This window comes from Balaenoptera physalus (genome assembly GCF_965194825.1).
Source record: "Balaenoptera physalus genome assembly, chromosome: 10".
In the NCBI taxonomy this organism is placed as follows: Eukaryota; Metazoa; Chordata; class Mammalia; order Artiodactyla; family Balaenopteridae; genus Balaenoptera; species Balaenoptera physalus.
The window spans coordinates 97,973,071-97,993,306 of record NC_138889.1 but is presented as its reverse complement, the minus strand read 5'-3'; the positions used below and the strand labels follow the sequence as shown (position 1 = coordinate 97,993,306).

The 20,236-nt window shown below is 56.4% G+C and overlaps 1 protein-coding gene across 4 annotated transcripts in view; it reads right to left on the bottom strand.

Annotated features, from left to right (window-relative positions):
• Positions 1 to 2,967: 2,967 nt before the first annotated feature.
• The window catches only part of CD82 (CD82 molecule), a 51,459-nt gene continuing 34,190 nt past the window's right edge, over positions 2,968 to 20,236 (bottom strand). For 2 of the 4 annotated variants that reach the window (XM_082410586.1, XM_082410583.1), the window contains exons 4-9: positions 16,987 to 17,111; positions 16,757 to 16,831; positions 7,746 to 7,847; positions 4,592 to 4,801; positions 4,204 to 4,287; positions 2,968 to 3,887 (exon numbers count right to left, since the gene is read on the bottom strand). In XM_082410586.1, the coding sequence (XP_082266712.1) occupies positions 3,810 to 3,887; positions 4,204 to 4,287; positions 4,592 to 4,801; positions 7,746 to 7,847; positions 16,757 to 16,831; positions 16,987 to 17,111 (674 nt within the window). In that variant the 3' untranslated portion in view covers positions 2,968 to 3,809. The other 2 variants (XM_082410584.1, XM_082410585.1) reach the window with 2 other exon arrangements.

Genomic DNA, 20,236 nt, shown 5'->3' with positions numbered 1-20,236 from the left:
GATGACAATCCCCCGGGCCAGCCCCTGGGTGGCCCTTCACCGCCCACCAATCCACACAGAAGGACCCTATTCCAGCTCAAGTCGGGCTTCCATTCCCATTGGTCATTGTCCCTGCCACACAGCTCCAGCCTCCTGGACACTTCCTGGGCACTGCCATTGGCTCCCCCAAAACCCAGAGAGCAAGCTGGCGCCCACCTAGGCCTCCTGCCTGGCCCCAGGGGCTCAGCAGCCAGGCACCGTGGGACCCTTGGCCAGTCCTCAGAACGGCATGTGCCCTGGCCTGGACCTTGGTGGGAGAGACAGCGGCCCGGGGGTGGCCCCGCCCCACAGAAGGCCTGGCAGCAGCTCAGCTGGCCCAGCCGCCAGGGAGGGAGTTCAGAGGCTGGAAGCCCTAGGCCGCTGTGGACACATGACCAGCTCTCGGAGCCAGCTGGGAGTTAGAGAAGCCGGTCCACAGCACCTCCCTGTGGAATTTCACAGGCCTGGGGCAGAAGCGGGTGGAGAAACTCGGTCCTCCCAGGAGGTAGGAGTGAGCGGCCAGCAGGCTCAGGGCGATGGTGACCAGGTTTCACAACACAACCCTGGGGTCATGCCAGGAAATCTGGGGCAGAGGGAGGCTGTGGAGGCAGGAGGAGGTCCTTAGAGTCCGCTCCATGCTGTTCCAGGCCTGGTTCTGGCACTTTCCAGCTGCCAGGCCAGCACGTGCCTCAGGAGGTGGGCATGCCAGAGGAAGCCGGCTGCGGGATTTAGCCCACTCCCTAATCACTTATGACATCTTCTCTGTCTTCTCTAAAATATTTTCGAGCACAGTTTTGAACCCACTCCTACTCTCTGTGGCACAGGGCCCGTGAGGAGAGGCCAGGTAGAACCTTCTATACTCCCCCATCCCTCCCCTTCACCCACTCGAGAGGGAGGTAGCCAAGGTCCCATTTAGGTCGGAGGTCAGCAGGTGGCCAGGACAGGAGTTAGCTCAGGTCTCCCTTGACCCCGCACCTTCTTGAGACTCCCTGCCTCGGCCCCAGAGCCCCAGGCATCGGGGCCTGACCCGCCCAGATGTCACGCTGTGTTCTCAGCCAGCTAACATCTGCTGTGGCTCTTTGGGGAAGGGGCTCTGGGCTTCCTGGACCATCCTGGCTCCCCCATTCTTCCACCCAGGACGAGGAGGGTGGAGGAGAGTTGTGCATGGGGAAGAAAGGGGCCCGAGGTTTCCTTGTGCCCATCTGATTGCTAGCCCCACCCTGGTGTCGTCCCCAACTCCTGGGTCCTGATGGATCCTGAGAAAGAGCCCGGGCAGAGACCCCTGTCTGCAACACCCAACACCCTCACACCTACTTTTCCAGGTGTCCCACTAGGGGCCCCATCCGCAGGCGTCACTGAAGGGCAGGGAAGCGCTGCCGTTTGGCCACCTAGACTCTCCCGCCACTGCCTACAGGGCCCCGGGCTCCTCAGCGCCCACCTCCTGCAGCCCCTCACTGTGCGTTTGCCATCAACAGGTTGGGCAAATCAAATAAACTTGTGTTTATTTCACCCAAGTCTATACTTCTTCATAAATTTATTTTTCTCTAAGTTTTTATATTTTATTAGATGTACTTCCTTTGTGGAATGAGGCAGATTATAAATAAAATAAGCTGGAACAGCTTCACTCAGACCCCTCAGCCCTCTGAGCTTGGTAATAGCTCCAGGGAGAGTCCCTGACTGCGGTGAACAGCCCCTTGGAATTTAAGGTTTTTTCAGCCCAGGGCTGTGCCCGGCGCCTCCCACAGGCCAGAAAGCGGGTTTGCCCTGGATTTTAGCCGCAGAAAGCCTCTTGCAAGAAGTTAATTGGGTTCAGATCAAGAATTCGACTGTCTCTAAGGTGTACCCCCTCCCTCCTTCCTGTATAGACAAGGGCTATCTTTCCCAGGTCCACCCTCCAGCCCATCTCTCTTTGGGGAACATCTGTAGCTACATCTTTTCAGAGCCTGAGAAACTAAAGCAACTTGATTCAGGAATTACCTTGGAGGGCTGCTAAAGATGCAGTTTCCTTCTCCCCAGCCCAGATCTGTTGAGCCCTGGAATCTGCACTTTCACCAACCCACCCGACTGAGAGACCCACAGGCCTGGAGCTGGTGAGGCACCTGGAGTGACCTGGCAACAACTCTGGGTTCCACCAGCTCCAAGGCTGGGGCAGCAGCGCCACCTGGTGGGTCCCGCTGAAACACCTCCACCACACTTCTCGCCCCACTTCAGGGAGACAAGTCCCCCACCGGCCCCTTCCTCTGCCTCCAGGGCCCCGGAGAAGTCGGAGATGGCAGAACAAGTGCCACCCTAGACTGGCCGTTCTGCCAGCCTTCCTTACCCACCACACATCCCCCCTCCCCACCCCAGGGAACTTCCTCCATCATACGTCCTAAAGCCGCCGTGATGGCAGAGCATCTGAACACCTCCTCTGGGCTTCGTGATGCCGGGCAGGGGGTGTGCTGGGGCTCACCCCTGTGCACAAGTAAGAGCTTCCTTTAAAGTCTCATCTTGCATCTTTAAAAACCTCCTGAATTCTGCACATCTTACTCCATCACATTTCTTTAATATGAAAATGTTTCCTTCCTTTGTGAAAAACAGATGCTCTAGAAAGAGGCGGAGTTTATTCTGTGGCTTCACGGATCCACCCCCGCGGCCAGCCCAGGGGCACCTGTACCCTGGTCTCGGAGGCCGGAACCTAGGGGTACCATCTACACCTGTTTGAACACACAAATCAAACCCCAGCCACGCCGGCAGCCAGGCAAATGGACAAGAGCCAGGCGTCACACTTCTCATGGTCCCAACTTGAACAGGGGACCAGAGATGGCCCAAAAGGGCCCCCGGCCCTGGAGACAGCAGTGAGGCGCCCACAACTCTCTCCTGCAGACCCAGCCACTCTGTTAACATGACCTCTGCCCTTTGGTCCTCCCCCAACCCAGGGAAGCAGCATCCCCACCATGGCAGGCTGGATTGTTACAAATCCTCTTTAATAATCAGTCATCTCTGTTTTACAGAACTGTACACAGGGCCCCTCCCCACTCCCCTACAAGGCACAGCCTTACCCACCCATTCCCCGGGGGACAGAGGACAGGAAAAAGCATCCTCTAGCTTCCCTGGACAGCTCAGGGCCCTGGAGAATGCAGGGCCAGCTCTGCGCCACACCCGGAGGGTTCACCCCTCTGATTCCCTAAGCGGCCCAGGGCCAGTCCAGACCCTCTGGCCCAGGCAGCCCCGCTCCAGCCCAGCTCACCTAGGCACTGCTCGCACAGCACGGCCCAGACTGATCCGAGCTGCCTGGGTGGGGCTGGCTCAGGCTGGGGAAGGGGTGCTGCTCCTCATGTCAGCTAAAGCCCCCCTCTCCCGCTACCTCAACGAAACTGTGAAAAGCGAGGACAGAAGCATCGCAGTGGAAACAAAGTTGACCCACGCAGTGGGCAGTCACCTGACAGCCCAGGGTGCCTTATCCACCCCACCCCCAAGTTTTTAATACACTTTCTCCTGTACAATGTACACAGCCCCCGAGGCAGGTAGAAGCCCAGCCCACCTGTGCAGGGAGCATTTTCTCCGAGTTGCTAAGACAACCCTGGCGGACAGTGAGTGGAGGAGCCACAGAAGAGCTGGGGCTTAAGGCTGGCGGCAGAGAAGCGAAGGAGAGGGGTCCAGGCCCCAGGACGCCCCCCACTTCCAGCCAGCACAGGACGGACAAGGGGTCTTGGTAGTGAGGTGGGAGGCAGGCCTGGAGGGGGAGCCGGGGAGACCCCTAGGAGCCCTGAGGTTGGGGGACAGGCAGGGAGGTGGGGACAGCGGCCGCTTCAGTACTTGGGGACCTTGCTGTAGTCTTCGGAATGGACGTGCCGGCACAAGAATATGGAGAGGAGCATCCCCAGGAGCTGTCGAGGGAGAGGGCGAGAGTCAGAGTCAGGCAGGGCTGCCCAGGTTCCCAGAGGCCCCAGAGCAGCATCCCGCTGTCCAGGTCAACACACGGGACTTGACCTGGATGAAGCTGATCCTCAGCTAGAGCCTCGGGACCAGCCTGTGGTTCAGGTGGCAGAGGGTCCGGCGAGGGGCAGTGGTCAGGCCAGGCTAGCCGCAGGGCATCTAGAAGTTGATGCGCCTCAACCCGCCCCTCCCCGCACCGGGCGTCTGCAGAGCAGGGACGATCTGGGAGGGCAGCATGGGGAGGGTTGGAGGGGATGGGACCCAGACCTCGATGACAGCAATGCCCACACACACGCCAAGGATGATGCCCAGGTTCTCCTGCAGCCAGGCCTGCACCTTCTCCATGCAGCCCTACAAGTGGACAACACAGCCACGTCACCCCACGATGGGCCGCTTCACCCCATCACTCAGAATCACCAGGAGGGGCCACCCCCAGCCTGGAGGGCCGGCAGAGAGGGGTCTGGGTGTTCCTTGAATGGATACATTGATGAAAACATAGATGCAGGTGCAAATGACAAGCAAACAAATGAACCAAAGGCAGGTACAGCTCAGTGAAGAAAGGTCGATGGAGCAACAGCCCCGGCGAGCCGGGGGGACTGAGGGTCTGAACCCACTGCGCCCCGAGCCCAGCCCTACCCGAAGGCCATGCACGCACCTCCTGGTACACAGGCCAGTCATCGGGGTTGTTGCTGCTCTGGGTCCCATTGCCAACGGGGGCCTCGCAGAAGCCCGTCTGCGGCAAAAGGCTGCTGCCGTCCTCCTTGCTCTTGTTCTCGCAGGAACAGGGGTAGGTGATGTTGATGCGACTCATGAGCTCGGCGTTTTCTGTCCAGTTGTAGAAGCTGACCCAGCCGCAGCACTGCACCTGGGCAGAGAAGGGGACAGGCTGTTCGAGCCCATCGCCCACTCAACTGGGGTCTCACCGGACAGGAGCTCAGATCTGCCCCTTCTAGCTCCCCCCAACCCCGGTCTCAGCCAAACCACCAGGATTAGAGTTTAGGTTTCACTTTGGCATTTGTGAGCCACAAGGAATTTAAAGGGGCTCTCAGGATATACCATAAACTATGAAAACAGTAGGAAACAAAATCAGCAAAAATATAAAGCAGAGCAGGAGGGATGGTCAAGTTGAAAGAAGATGGTCAAGGTATATGGGACGTGAGGAGGGCAGATGGCATACGGCTAAGAGTTTGGGGGCTGGAGTCAGGCTACCGGGTTCAAATCCCATTTCTGCCACCTACCAGCTACTCAACTCTGATCAAAGTGCTGACCTCAACTTCCCCATCTGCAAAATGGAGGGAACAAAGGTTCCTAACTCGGTCTGTTATAAGGACTAAGTGAGACGAGGCAGGCAAGGCATCCAGCCCAGGTTGGAGAGCACAGTAATTGCCCAGGTAAGGCCAGTTCCACTTTTAGGCTCTGAGAACATGCTGGAGCTGAGGTTTGGCTCTGAGCCTCCTGGTTGCCAGAGTGAAAGGGGAGACACAGTACATCTGCCTTTTTAGAGGAGAAAATGCTCAGAAAGCCTTTCTGGGCTCCATGGGGCTCATGAAGAGGACCCCGAGAGGCTTCAGATCACATGTGGGCTTGAATTCCCGACAGGACTGGGACCTCAGGGATTAAGCCTGTGCCGGGAAATGCCCAGGAAGGCAGAGCAGAGTCGGGGGAGGGCCCTTTCAATTTCTGGCCCTGCCCTGTGCACAGGCAAGCCGCTGCACTTCTCTGAGCCCCGGTTTCCTCACCGGAGAATGGGGTGATGACAGCCACTCTGCTAGGGCCCCCGGGAGGCTGAAGGGCTAGCATGGGAGAGCTGTGTGCCACCTTGCCCAGCACGAGGTCACTTCCCCACCTGCTTCCTTCCTATCTCAGCTGGGAAGTCCCTGACCAGCAGCCCGGTGGCCAGCAGGGGGCGTGCCAGGCACGCTCAGGCGTTCTCCGGCTCCAGACGGTTTCTAGTCTAGGATTTATTTTTTATGTTGCAGGTGCCTGGCTGCCTCCTCTCCAGCAAGAAAGGCTGGCACCTCAAACCTCTGAGGGGCACCCACAGGCCCTCCCACACCCGATCCAAATGAGGCAGCTCTCCTTGGTCCTTCGACTGTACCAGGCAGAGCCCCGCTCGCCAGGACCCCCCCGCACTGACGCCCCCGGTGCCCCAGTGGTTGTGCCTGATGATTAAACATCACCACCCGCATGCCACATGATAAGTGCCTCGGGCTTTATAAGCTCATCTCACGTGAGCATGGGTCAACAGTCCCATTTTATACATGAGGAAACAGGCTCAGAGAAGGCCTGGCCAGGAAGTAGCTGAGTTTTGTATTTCAGCCCTGGGAGCCTGACCCACCGTCTGTTTTCTTACCAGCATCCCAAGCAGCATCCGACAGACATCAAATCACCTAGAGGCCCTGCGTACCGCAGGAATCCCCAAGTCAGTCCACCACCTCCCATGACGGGGTGCTCATCACCTCCCCGGGGACCCGCCTCTGCCCCCAGGCTCCTTGAAGGGTGACACCTGTTCATCCTGGGACATGCCGCTCCCTCTCATCTTAGCAAAGGGTCTCAGCCACTGCGGATCAAACCAAAGGTGGCACGAAAAAAGTCTTCCTGTGCGCCTGGAGCCCTCCAGATGACACAGGCCCCCTGTGTCACCGAAACTCTGTGAAGCACGCAGGCCAGAAAGTGTCACCCTCCCTTCTTCACAGCTCAGATGATGGACATGCCCATGTTGCCGGGACAGAGACCCATCTCTAGTCTCCACGCTCTCCTGGTGTCAGGCTTTCTGGTGCTGTCCTGTCCCCGCCCCTCACATCCCACAGGCCTCCCCAAAGGCAGCCGGCGGGCAGTGCCGGCAGGTCCTAAGTGATTGTTGTGTGCAGGGCCCTCTTGTGACAGAGCGGGAGGCTGCAGCCTGGAGAGGGCGGCTCCTGGCCAAGGGCACATAACATCTGCGACCACCAAAGGGGGGCAGCCGGGATCCCATCACTGAGGGCGCTTTGTGTGTGTGCTGATTGGTTCATCATCGAGGCAGGCTGGGAACCCAGTCAGTCAGTCAGTCAGTCAGTCAGTCAGTCAGTCGTCAGTTGTTTCATCCATCAGTCTGTCATTCATTCATTTAGATAATCAGTCAGTCATTCTGTCAGCCGGTTTGTCAGTCATTCTGTCAGTCAGTCTGCTTGTTGGTCAGCCAGCCAATCAGTCATTCTGTTAGTCAGTCATTCTATCAACCAGTCAGTCTGTTATTTTGTCAGTCAGTCAGTCAGTAAGTCAGTCAGTCAATCAGTCAGTCAGTCAGTCTCTCTCTTTTGCTTTAATTGAGGTGGAATACACACACACACCAAAGTGTACAAATTCAGCTTGATGAACTTTTCCACCCATATTGGCATAACCACCACCTGGATCAAGATTTGAATAGAACATTCTTTTCACCCCTGAAGGTTCCCACGGCTCCTCCCCAAAGGCAGCCTCCACTCAGACCTGCGTCAGCATCTCAGCTCTGGCACCCAGCTTCTTAACCTCCAGGGGGAGCTGCCAGCACACACCAGTCCGGCTTGAGAGGAGAGGGTTGAGGGCTACCCCTGCTTCTGGCCACGTGGGGAGTACTGTGAGCCCTGGAGCAGCCTCCAGGGTCCGGGGCCCCTGGGCGAGGAACTGCTGGGGGTGGCAGGAAGCGGCGCTGCTCAGGAGCCCTGCCCCCAACAGATACACACTGACACTCAAACCGCTGACATCTTCTGTCTGTCAGGCACACCCAGGCCCACAGACGACCAGCCACAGACACACAGACGCACAGAGGCCAGTCTGCCACGTCCCCTCACCTGAGCTTGCACGTAGTCCCAGGCCTCCTGAAGGCTGTCCTCGTGACCATCCGTGTAGTTCTGGATGAGCTTGGTCACGATGCTGCCCATCTCCTGCTTCAGCTGCAGAGGGGAGAGTGAGGACCGAGGTCAGATTCCCTGAAACCCACACCCCAGCTCTGGTCACAAGTGCTTAAGCTGCCTCTCCCCAACTCCCCCCAAACACTGGGGACACGCTCACAGCTCAAAAGCGTTTCGTCACCCATTCCAACCGACTTCCACTTTCCTGGTACTTCCTGGGTACCTCCTCCCCCGGTCACCATGCTAAGCCCAGTGTGGTCAGGGTCAAAAACTCCCACCTGACCGTCTCCTCAGTACTCAGCAGCACATGACCCTTTAGATGGGAATCTGTCCACGTCACCGCTAAAACCCATCCAGGGGCCTCTCACCACGCTCTGGAGAAACACCACCGCCTTCTCAACAGCCCACAAGGCCCTACACCATCTGGCCCTGCTCTTCCCAGACCTCGTTTCCTCTGCTCGTCCTCCCTCTATTTCAGTTACACAGGTCTTGCTGCCTTTGTGCGAGGCACACTCCTGCCTCAGGGCCTTTGCACTTGCTGTCCCCTCCGCCTAGGATCCTCTTTCCCCAAATATGAATGTAGCTCACTCTTCCACTTTCTTTAGAGCTCTACTCAAATGGCACCTCCTCAGAAAGGCCTTCCTGGACCACCCAGAAAATGTCAGCCCTTCTCTATCTCCTCCAAGACCCTCCTTATCCTACAAGGGGAAGCACGATATATTTTTCTTCATAGTCTTGTCATTACCTGCTCCTCTGTTTCCAGGATTTATGGTCTCTCTCCCCCACTGGAACATCAGCTCTGCAGGGGCAGGGACTGGGTCTGACCCAGCCTGGCCAGAGGAAGTGTGCGGCGAGCACGGATAAGGAACGCGTGCGTAACCCCGCCACCTGCCCCGCACCAGGGCCCCACAAAGTTCGCCTGTGCTGGGACTCCAGGGACCCCATGGAGGAAGAGAGAAGCACCTGCTTTCCACTAACCCCACAGAGAAAACAGTCATTTACAGTGAAGGCAGGCGAGGGGTGCAGGGATCAAAGGGCTTCGGCCCCCAAGGCCTCTTACTGGGGCTCTGAATAGAGGATCTCACCACGGCAGCTTTTCAGGAACAAGTCAGCTGTGCAAGGGAGGCAAACCCGAAACCAGCCTAAGAGCTGCGGACACGCTTCCCTTGGCCCAGAGGCCGGGCCCCACCTGCTGACTTTGCCCAGGGGCCTCCCCGGGTGCCCCAGCAGGGATAGGCTGGTCATGGTCACCTGCTGTCCCTGCAGAACCCCGGGGCGAGGTGCCCGAGAGGGGTAGGGGCACCGAGGGGACAGCCCCACACCTGGTCCTCTGCTGCTGAGAAAGAGGAATTGGGGAGATGGGACGGGTGCCTCCAGGCGGGGGCCTTCAGAGCCTGGCTCAGAAGTCCTTGAACGGGGCTTCCACCAGCTCCTCAAGAATGCAGCGCTCAGAGAACCCACATCCTCCAGACCGACCTTTGAGCTGCGGGCCTGGCTCCCCGCCCCCACTCCCTTCACCAACCCTGCGAGACCAACCCCACCCCCAGGCAGCCCCACCCTCTGGAACTGCTCTCTGCCCCTCTCCCTTTCCATAAAACTCTTAGCGAAGCATCAATACTTCTTTGATATCACTCACACGGAGCTCTACAATTTGCAAAGCTTGCCTGTCAGTAACTAATCACAACAGCAGTAGCAGCTAACTTTGATCAAATGCTTACTATTACCAGCACCATGCTAAGGACTTTTAATGCAGTATTTCACTTGAATCCTCTGAGCAGACCTATGGCCTAGGTACTGACCTCGTTCCCTCATTATGGAGATGCAGAAAACGAGGCCCAGAGAGGTTAATTAACTTGCCCAAGGACTCACAGCCAACATGTGAAGAGCTGGGGTTTGGACCCAGGCTTGTCTGATTCCGGAACTCAAGTTTTTACCCATTAAGCTCTATCGGCATTTAAACCACATGGCCGTACCTTGCAGCAGGTCAGAGCAGTTTTAAGGAGGGCCCAGAGAAGCTCTGTGGTTTGCCCATGTCACACAGCGGGGGCTGTCTGCCTGCAGAATCTCAGTCTTTTTGCCCCGACTGTCTCTGCTCCACCTCCACTCCCCGGTGAGCAGATGATCCCTGAGGCGTGGAAAGGAGGGGGTCCCCAGAGGCATGTGCATAGACAGCCATCTCCCCACATCCTCCCACCCACCCTCCCCCCCCCGACCTGGGCTCTATTTATACCCGGCATGGTTGCCACAGCAGCACAGACTTCCCTGTTTCAGGCCCCAGAAATGAGAAGGTCGTGGAAGCTGGGTGGTTTCCACTGAGGCTGGGTGGTTTCCATGGAAACACCACATCCATCCTCCAGCCCAGAATGGGGCTGAGAGACACAACTGGGCCACGATGGGGACCATGGCTGCAGGGGCTGGTTCAGCTTGGAGCTGAAGCAAATGCCCAAGAGGCGGTGTCAGGAGCCCAGGGAAGTTACCCTGGCAACCAGGCCATTCCTGAAACAAGAAGGAGCAGGGAGGGAGAGTGAGAAGGCACTCACGATCTCACTTCATCCCTGCGGCGGCCTCTCTGTGGTTTCTGCCTGCCCCACAGCTACTCTCCCTTCTTGAAACAGCAGTTCCCTTGCTTAGCAGTAAGCACCCCTCAATCCCTCCATGTGGCTGGGAAGCCCTGCCCCCTTGCTGCCATGGGCAAAGACCCAGGCTGCCACTTAGTGCCTTCCACACCCTGACCACAGCAAGCAGTCCAGGGATGGGCATGTGACCCAAGGTCACACACATGGGCCCTCTATTTCTGCTAATCTGGTGGGATGAGGACCTGAGCTGTTGGTGGCCACCCCAAGAGCCACTGGGGATAGCTGACCTGAGGAGGGAGCCAATGGAGGAGAGCAGGGCCGAGGATGGAGAGGGACAGTCTTGGTGGCAGCCTTTAGAAACCTGGATCCAGCTGAGCCTGCAGCCAGATCTGGCCAGATCTGGGTTACTTTCACATGTAATAAAGAGTCTTGCCCAGGAATGGCCGCATAATTTACAGCCCAGCGCAAAATGAAAATGCAGGACTCCTTATTTCAAAGTGATTACGAATTTCAAGACATCAAACCAAGCACGGGACCCTTCTAAGTGTGGGACACTGTGTGGTTGCTCAGGGTACACACCCAGGAAGCCAGTCCTGGTCCTGCCCAATACCATCCTCCCCACTTCCCAGAAGAGAAAACCAAGGCTCAGACAGTGAGAACAACTTCCCAAGATTAGACAGCCGGCAAGCAGACGAGATACGACCATAACCTGCCATATGCAGCTCTGGAACCCTGAGATTCTAATCATAGCAAGCCACCCACCATCTCCACCTGGCCTGAGATCCTGCCATCCTCTGGCATGACTCTCTCCCCCCGCAACCCCATGCTGTGCTTTTATGTCACCTTGTAGTGTGACTTTTCGCAGAGAGGTAGAACTAGAAGACACCTTTGAGTCCAACATATCATCCAAATGTAAGAGTCCTCCCCATACTTTTCCAGGCTCTGCTTAAATGCTCCCTGTGATGGGGAACTCAGTACCACACAAAATAGCACATTGCAGGTTGGGGAGGCTCTTGATACAAGCAATTCATTTTAAGTTGAGCCTAAATGACTTCTACCCATTAGTTTTTATCCTCCCTCTCCCTCCCAAGTCCCAGCTGGGACCACAGAAAACAAATCAAATTGTTCTCTCCCAGGACAAACATCATTCAGATATTTGAGACTCAACCACGTCTCCCTTTACCCCCTCCTCCCCAAGGTAAGTCTCCAGGCTCCTTTGATGGCTCTTTGGGATGGTGTTCAGCCCTCTCTCCATGCTCTAATGTGTCAAATTGCCTCTTACAGTGAGGTGCCCCCGTGCAATGTAAGGGACCCACACCTTCCTGTCCCCTCCCCGGTTTCCCACAGAAGGTGTTGCCAATGCTTTGAGGCTTCATCCTGGGATCCTGGCAAGAAATGAGGACCCTTCGCCCTGGTGAATGTGGAGGGGGTGGCATGTTTACTTTTAGTGACCATCCAAGTCTTTTCTGAGAGTCCGGCTGCAATCTACATAACCAGCTACCCTAGATTTCAGCAGGAGGACCACGTCGTGTGCCCCCTGCCCCGCCCCCATAGGCTCCCTGAGGGTGGGGCCTGAGTCAGGTATGGGAGCCAGGCACGCAGGTGCTTGAGAGTCTCTGCCCATTGCTCTCCACATTCCTTTCCAGAAGGACAGCCTGGACTCCTTCTTCCCCCTTCCCATAAGGGAAGAGAAAGATCACCATCGCCTCCCCCTGTCCTGGCTCCAGCTGCCTCCCTATGGCAGTAGAAACCCAAGCTAGTGGATCAGGAAGTTTCCATCTCAGGGAAACAGACATCTCAGATGTCTCACAGAGCGGCGCTGTCCTCAAGGAACACGTTTTACCACCTGTGCGCTCAGTCCTATGCGCATGGCTATTTGGCTTCTTTGGGCTTCTTAGGTGAGAGAGGGAAGGAGGAGGGAGGGAATCACAGTTCTCCTGGCTGGCCACCCTCTCTGGGGAGCACACAGCAGTCCAGCCCAGCCAAGGTCACCACCCCCAACTCCCAGTTCCCACCCAGACCCTGCGAGCCCCTTCCCTCCACGCTCTCAGTCCTCAGACCTTCTGCACAAGCCCCTGATATAACCTTTCAGAGCCTCAGCGGTCTCACACGTGCAGGTCAGTGGTGCAGCCTGCGTCACCAAACCCAGCTCCCAGCACATCCTGGGAAACAGTTACAAGTTCACCTCCTTCCTCACTGACCTCCCACCCTTCACTCCCTGGAGAGAACAAGTCAGAATCTCAGAGTGTCAGAGCTGGGAATGGCCCAAGAGGTTACCTGAGGCTCAGAGAGGCTGGGTAACATGTCCAAGGTCACACAGCAAATAGCAGCAGAGCTCCCCCCCCCCCCACCAAGAACACAGGGCCCTGAATCCCAGACCTGTCCTTTTCCCACTAAACGGGGGCTAGATAATGATCAGATGAGGAAACAGCCAGAGGAATCTTAACTCCACACCTAAATCCTGGTTCCCACAGCCCTTGCTAATACGAACATTAATACTGGTGACAACAGGAACAGCTGCCATTTACTGGGCCCTTACTAGGCATTAGCGAAGTTAGTAATGGTGACAGTAATAATAAACTCTTGCAACGATGCCGGCAAACATCTGCTCTGCACCAGGCGGACACTATGCCCTTCCCATCTGTCAATGCTCTCCATCCTTGCCACCATGCTATCAGGTGGCCTTTGGGGCCGGTGGGCTCTGGCACTGAGAAACGTTCAGATTTTAGGAAGGGCTGGGAGCTATGTGTCACAGCCCCACAATCTCTCCCATTCATATTTCCCAAGGGGCACATAAAGGGGGTAAACCATGGCCATCAACAAGCTCATTTCCATTCAGGTTCCATTTTGCCACCAAATGAGTTGCAAATGGTATTTTTGTTTTTCAAACTGTTTTTTGGACTTTGGAATCGCAGATAAGTGAGAGCAGACCTGTAGGATTACTGCCATTTGACAAAGGAGGAAACTGAGGCACAGAGAGGCTGAGTAACTTGCCGAGGGTGTCAGAGCAGGGCTCCAGCATGGGCAGTTTGGTTCTGGGGTCCAGGCGCTGGGCCACCACTCTATATTTTCTACAAGCCTTGCAGTCTGGGTTCCCTGCAACCCTGGCAGGGGTGGGGGCCAGCCAGGCCTATTCTCCTCCATTGACAGACGCAGAACCCACGGCTTGGAAGGCCTGTGCTTTGCCCAAGGCACCCAGCCTCCCCTGTTGCTGCCCTGGGAACAGTGGCTGCTGGGAGGAAGGACAGATGGTCGCCCTGGAGACCACTTCAGGGAGAGCCCAGAGGCTCAGTCCCTCCCACCCGCCCAGGAGGCCTGGAGAGAGAAGGAAGATTGGACCCATCGCCTTCCAGAAAGCCTTTTTCCTTTAGGCTCACACAAGTCCCACCTCCCCAGCTGGGCCTCATCTGCAGGAATAAACACCACCAGGGCATGTTTAGTCTTCCACTGGGATTTACAATGCGCAAGGAAAGAAAAAATAAATCATTCATTCCAACTCGGGCGATCGAGTGGCGCCAGAACTTCCCCAGCAAAGCCAGGAAATTTCCCCCTGCTTTCCAGAAAAGGAGGTGGGCCAAGGTGAGGCCAGCTGGGACTGGGGGCGGGAGGTGTGAGGTGTGGAGCCTGGGGGTTGTGGGGAAGCAGAGGAGGGGACGGTGAGGTACCACGACAGACACAGCCTGGACTGGAGTCAGGAGAGTTGATTCTCCAAACAAGCCCTGCTCTGGGGCCGGGGGTCGCCTCTAAGGCATGGCTCTCTGTCAGCAGCCAGGCAGATTATACCAGCTCGAGGGGAGGAGCATAGAGTAGAGGAAGGCGAGGGCCTTGGGTCCTTGGGTCGGAGGGATGGAGATGGAAACCTCTGCTCTGACGCATCTGAGCTGCGTGTGACCATGGCCCAAAGTCACTGTTTCTCTGGGCCTCAGTTTCTTAAACTTGAAAATGCTCTCAAAACTAAAACATGCATCAAGTGACTAGCTCAGCTCCTGGGACACGGTTGGTGCTCATAGATGGGCACCGTCTTTATTACTGTGAGATGGGGAAACACAGGGGTGAAAAGGTGGACTGCCTGACACCACTGCCATGTTGACCAGCTTCTGATTCAGAGGAACCCACTCACTGGGGCCCACTTCTTAACCACTCTCTTTGTAATGTACCACTGACTGGGTCCCAGAGAAGCCCCAGGTGCCACAGGGTGGAAATGAAGACCTAATCCCATAGTCCTTGCACTGGAAAAGAAGTTTCCCTTCCCTAAACACTGGCTTTCTGTCTGGCACCAAGCGAACTTCCTTTCACCTACTAAACTGCTATTTCCCCTTTTGCCTTGGCTGCCAGGAAGCTCAGTGTTCAAGTTAGCTCTCAGCTTCTGTGAGTATGTTGTCCCCTAGCTTCAGGAACAATGGCCTTCTTCTGTCTCAGTGTGCATTCTGATCTTTCTCAGACTGATTTTAGTTGCTCTATGCCTATGTTGGAAGCCAGCTCCAATTCTCCTGGGAAACAGGCTGGGTGGATTATAAATAAGTAAAGCAGATTCAGGTAGGAACCACTACAATGAAAATTTCACCAGCATGAACCCAGAAGCCAGGCTGCCAGGGTTCAAATCCTGGCTTTGCCACTTACTAGCTGTGTGACCTTTGGCCCAGTGACTAAACCTCTCTGTGCCTCAGCTTCCACATCTGAAAATGAGGGTATTCATACCCGTGACCTCAAAGGCTTGCTGTGAGGAACGAATAATTAAATGCAGTATACGCAAAGCATTTAGTGCCAGGCTTGTTCTAAATTCTTCTAAGTATTAGTTGTTGATGTTGCTGTAACGTTTTCTCAGCTTCCTTCCAAGAGAGATCTGTGGCAACTTGGCCTTCAAGTGGTAAAATGTAGGAGATCACCTGGCCGCTGGCTCTGCCAGCCCAGTCAGTAGACAAGAACTGTAGCCCTGGAGGAAGGCAGGGTCCCAGCCTCAGCTGAGCCATGGGTGAACTCCGACTGGCCTCAGGGAGCCTGGGCTCTCACCTGGCCGGGCCACTGACCACTGTGTGCGCTCACCCCTCACCTGCAGGATGAGGAGGTGAGGCTCAGGGAAAGAAGGAACGCAAAGGGGCTAACACTGCGCCCAGTATCTGGTGTGTGCCGAACAGGGATTAGGGATGAGGGGTTATCGTCACTACTACTGATGCTGTCGTTGTTATTCATCTCTCCGGGCAGCTGCTTCTCTGCCCGTCAACATAACACTTACACGGCAGAGCTGCTGGGAGGACGAGACAATGTGCGTAAAGCTTCTAGAAAATACCATGTGCACGGAGTAGGTGCTCCACAATGATAACTGTGACAGCCACAGTCGACTGGCAGGCCCAATAGCCATCGCCAGCTCCCTTCTCTCTTATGTCTCTGTCTTTAGAGCCTGAAGGCTGGATACTCACTTTCTCAGCCTCCCTTGAAGCTAGGGGTGTCTTAATAACCCAGACTGGGGGAGACTGTTGGGAGGCTTGCTTTTCTGATAAAAGGGGTGGCCATGGCTGGCACTACCCCACTCCCTTTCTTCAGGCCACAGCAGCACAGATGTTGTACCTGGTGCTGTGGCAGCCATCTCGTGGCCATGAGGTGAGTGGCAAGATGAAGGAAAGCCGTCGCAATAAGGATGCTGTACAGACAGCCAGAACCAGGGCCTCTGAGCTTCCAAACCTGACTTCTGGTTAAGTCAACAACAAATGTCCTTAGAGTTGAAGCCCCAGTATGTCTGATTTTTTACTCTTCAACGCTGAGTGTCTTCCCTCTGACACGGGAATAATGTTTTCATTGACGGTCTCCTCCCTGGGCCTCATCTGTGGATGAGGTGCCGAGAACTGTGCTAAGTGTTTTGCTGAGATAAAGATCATCTCACTGAATCATCACAGAAACCCCGCGAGTTAAATTTACTAATGTCCCCAGTTTACAGAAGATGAAACAGGCACAGAGAGGAAAGCAGCTTGCCCACGGCCACACAGCTAGAAAGTGGTGGGATCGAGCCAAGATTTGGGCCCAGCAGCGACTCCACCGACCTGTACTGTCCTCTCCTCTAATATTCTGCCATGTGACCACAGGGAGCTGGAGGCCTGGGAGGCTGACCTGGCACCTATGGGTTTCCGGTTCTTTTTTTTTTTCGGCTGCAACGCATGGCTTGCGGGGTCCTAGTTCCCTGACCAGGGATTGAACCCGCACCCTTGGCCGTGAAAGTGTGGAGTCCTGACCACTGCACCGCCAGGAAATTCCCCACCTATGGGTTTCTCTGTGACAACCAAGAGGCCTCTTGTCCAGCCCCCATCCCCAGGCCAACCCTGCCCCCAACCCCGCGTGGCTGGTCCAGCCCAGGTCAGGGGGTGGGGACGAGGGGGTGCTTACCTTGCCCATGTTGAAGTAGAATAAGACCCCAGCAGTCACCTGGGCGATGAGGATCAGGAGGAGGAAGGCAAAGTACTGGGAACACAGAGCAGGCACAGAGTCAGCTGGGGGCTCCCACCAAGTCCTACGCGCCTCAGACGCCCTCACCCAGGCTGGGCCGGGGCAGTACTCAGGCCCCTCTGGGCGGGATGAGGCGGGCTGGGCGGGCGGTGGTGGAGGACCATACTCACCATCCCCAGCAGGCAGCGGACCTCATTGACAGCACCAATGCAGCCCAGGAAGCCCATGAGCATGGTGAAGCCCCCCACGCCGATGAAGACATAGGCCCCCGCCTTGAGCGAGGTGGACGAGGTCTCTGCGGGTGGACAAGGGCATCCGATTCAGCCTGCCTATCTCGCCCTTATTAAGTACAAAACCGGGGCAGGGCTGCTACCAAATCCCTGCCTTGGGGTCAGGGCACCGGGGTCAGCCATCCAGCCGGAAGCCTACTCCTTCACCAGCTTTGGAAGCCGCCTCCCCTAGATGTGCGCCCCACCCCCATCTATCCTATCCCCACCTCCCACCCGTCCCCGCTTTAGTTTTTCTCCTTAGCACTTACCAGGATTGAAAAGACTCTCGTTCTACTGGCCTATCTTGCTCATTGTCTGCTGCCTCCACAAGCCTGTGAGCTGCACGAAGGCAGGGACTCTGGTCCCTGCTGAAGTCCCTGCCCCCAGAACTGTGTCCGGCACAGCAAAGTGCTGTATGAATAACTGTTGAATTAACGAACCACAGTCTGGCAGGTTCCGCTGAGGCCACAGACGCTGAGGGCCTGCCTTCCTCCTTGTCCGTGAACAAATGCCGGCCTCCCTTGCCCACTCCCTATGCCTCAGGGGCTTCACATGTGCCGTCTCCCCTCTGCCAGAACTCTACCCGGTAGGGACCAGCATGGCCATCTCACAGATGAGAAAACTGAGGCTGAGAGAGGCACATCAGCATGGGCCAGAGCTGGGATTTGGAGATAGGCAAACCCCCAGGGCCATACTCTTTGCACTGAAGCACCGGGCACGTGTACTGACACAGGCGTGACACTCATTCATGTGTTCAGCCCCCAAAGATTTACCAGGGGCCCACCGTATGCCAGGCGCTGTGCCGCCTGCTGGGGGTACAGCCGTCAGCCCGCCGAGGGCCCCACGCCATGAAGCTGGTGGGGTGAGGAGTGGATCTTCTGGTTGTGTGAAGGGTCGGGAAGCTACTGAAGCCGGCTAAGGTCAAGGACATGGGCAGGGAGGGGCCGGGGTGGTTGGGGAAGGCCGGTCTGAGCAGGTGACATGATCGCTCAGATGAAAATGAAGAAGTCAGCCGAGTGAATATCTGAGGAAAAGCATTCCAGGCCGTGGGAACAGCAGGTGCAAAGGCCTGAGGAAGGAGTAAGCTCAGCGTGTTTGAAAAATAAAAAGGTGAGAAAGAATGGATCAGTGTGAGTGAGAGAGGAGTCTGACAGGCGACACGCCTGAGGCGGAGACACAGGGGCCTAAAGGCAATGACAGAGCCCCCGGGTAGGTGGAGGTCAGAAGTTTCGTCGGGGCACTTGACCAGCATTTCCCGAGAATCCCAATCGATCACACAGGGAGAAGCTCATGTCCTTCTCCAGCTCCCCAGTGTGGGATGTGTGGGGTCCCCTCTACCCTGAGGCTGTGACACGCTAGGAGGACCAGGATGGACACGCCCCCCCGCAGGCAGGGCACTGCGGGCTCTCTCCCCTGACAGCCCAGGCACTCCCGGGAGGCTGGCGCAGCACTCTCAGGGTGTGGGGTGTTTCCAGAAAGGTGCAGAGCATCCCGGAGAGCCTCAGCAGATCAGGAGGACGTCTCAGGGATGCAGACTCCCGGGTCTGTCAGAGCCAGGCAGACTTTCCAGGAGACGGTCTGGAATCTGCATGTTGAATGTGCTTCCCCGATGACTCGGGCACAGCCAGGGCTGCCACAGTTGCCCGTCAATAGGCTGACTGACCACCATTTCCTGGGGGCACCTCAGAGGGGCTGAGATCCCCACCTCGACCACGGAGGGGGCGTTAGGGCCCTTAAGGAATAACGACAAAGTTGGAGTGTGGGTGGGTAGGAGAGTGTGATCCAGCTCCATCCACTTCCTGGGCACAGACAGAATGTTCTGGAGCTCAGGAAAAGCCCTGGCCAGACCACTCCACTCTCAGGCACCAGGGCAGGGAGGCCCCCGCTCAGGTCCTCACAGGAGCCCCCAGGAGCCGGACAGAGGCCCCGAGGGGGTGAGTGAGGGGGCTTCCTTTTTACTCCAGGCCCTCACCACCGTGGCTCTCAGCCATCAACAACAGCAGGGGAAGGCCATCAAAATTTGCTTTTCTTAAACTTCCTGGGTTTGGGTTCCAACAAGCCCTCCCAGCAAATACTCCCCCCATCAAAAAGCAAGTGGCACTGCCTGGAAATGCACTGTGTGCCAGCCCTGAAAAAGGCCCTTTATCCAAACCATCCTGCTGAATTTCTGCAGTGGCCCAATGAGGGTGGATCTGCACCCTGATCTGTCTGTAAGGGCCCAGAGGCCCAGAGCAGGCAAGAGGCCGCAGATGGGGCCCTAGGGGCAAGGCTGGAGGCTGAGACCCCCACTCGGGTCCTTCTCTTGGGAGGCCAGCCAAGCTGCGGTGTGGCGTCTCCCTTTTCTCAGAAAATTTCATCAATACCAGTCCCTGGCCTCCTGGGTCTCAGGCTGGCCCTGATCTGAGCAACCTGACTTAGGAAGGAGTTGGGTAGCCCGCCCACTGTGTACCAAGACCAGCATCTTCCTGGTTTTATCGGGCCTCGGAGGTACCAGCGAGGTGGGGAGGAAGTGGCCCAAACTGAAAGTGACTGAGGAGCACGAGAAGAGGGTGTCACTTCATCCCAGCTTTGCTGCTAACAGGCTCTGACCCCGGGCAAGCCATTTTCTGGGCCTCTATTTTTGGCTCCGTGAAATAAAACTAATTCCTACTTCTTAAAGATGTCCTAAGGTTCAGATGGTATTATAAACTAATTTAACAATCACTTATGTAGGGTTTACTAGTTACTAGAAACTGTTCTAAACTCTCTTCACATATTAACTCGCCTCATTTCTCACGATAGCCTTATGCCATACTGTCTCCTATTGTCTGCATTTCACAGATGAGGAGACACAGAGGGTCGAGTAACTTGCCCAGGATCACACAGCCAGTAGAGAGCAGAGCCAGGATGGGAACCGTGGCTGCCCAGGTCCACGGTTTGTGCTCTTAACCACTGTGCTTGCTTCCGCTCGTTACGGTGTGCATGCGTGGCGTGCTGCGGAGCCCTGTGGTACAGGGGATGGGGGCTCAGGAGCCATGCCCCCTGGTTCACGTCCCAGCTCCCTCACCCCCTAGCTGCGTGTGTCCCCTTGGACAAGTTCCTCCCCTTCCCTTCCATTTCCTCCATTGTAAAATGGGGTTAGTCACGCCTAGCCCCACGGACTCACGGAGAA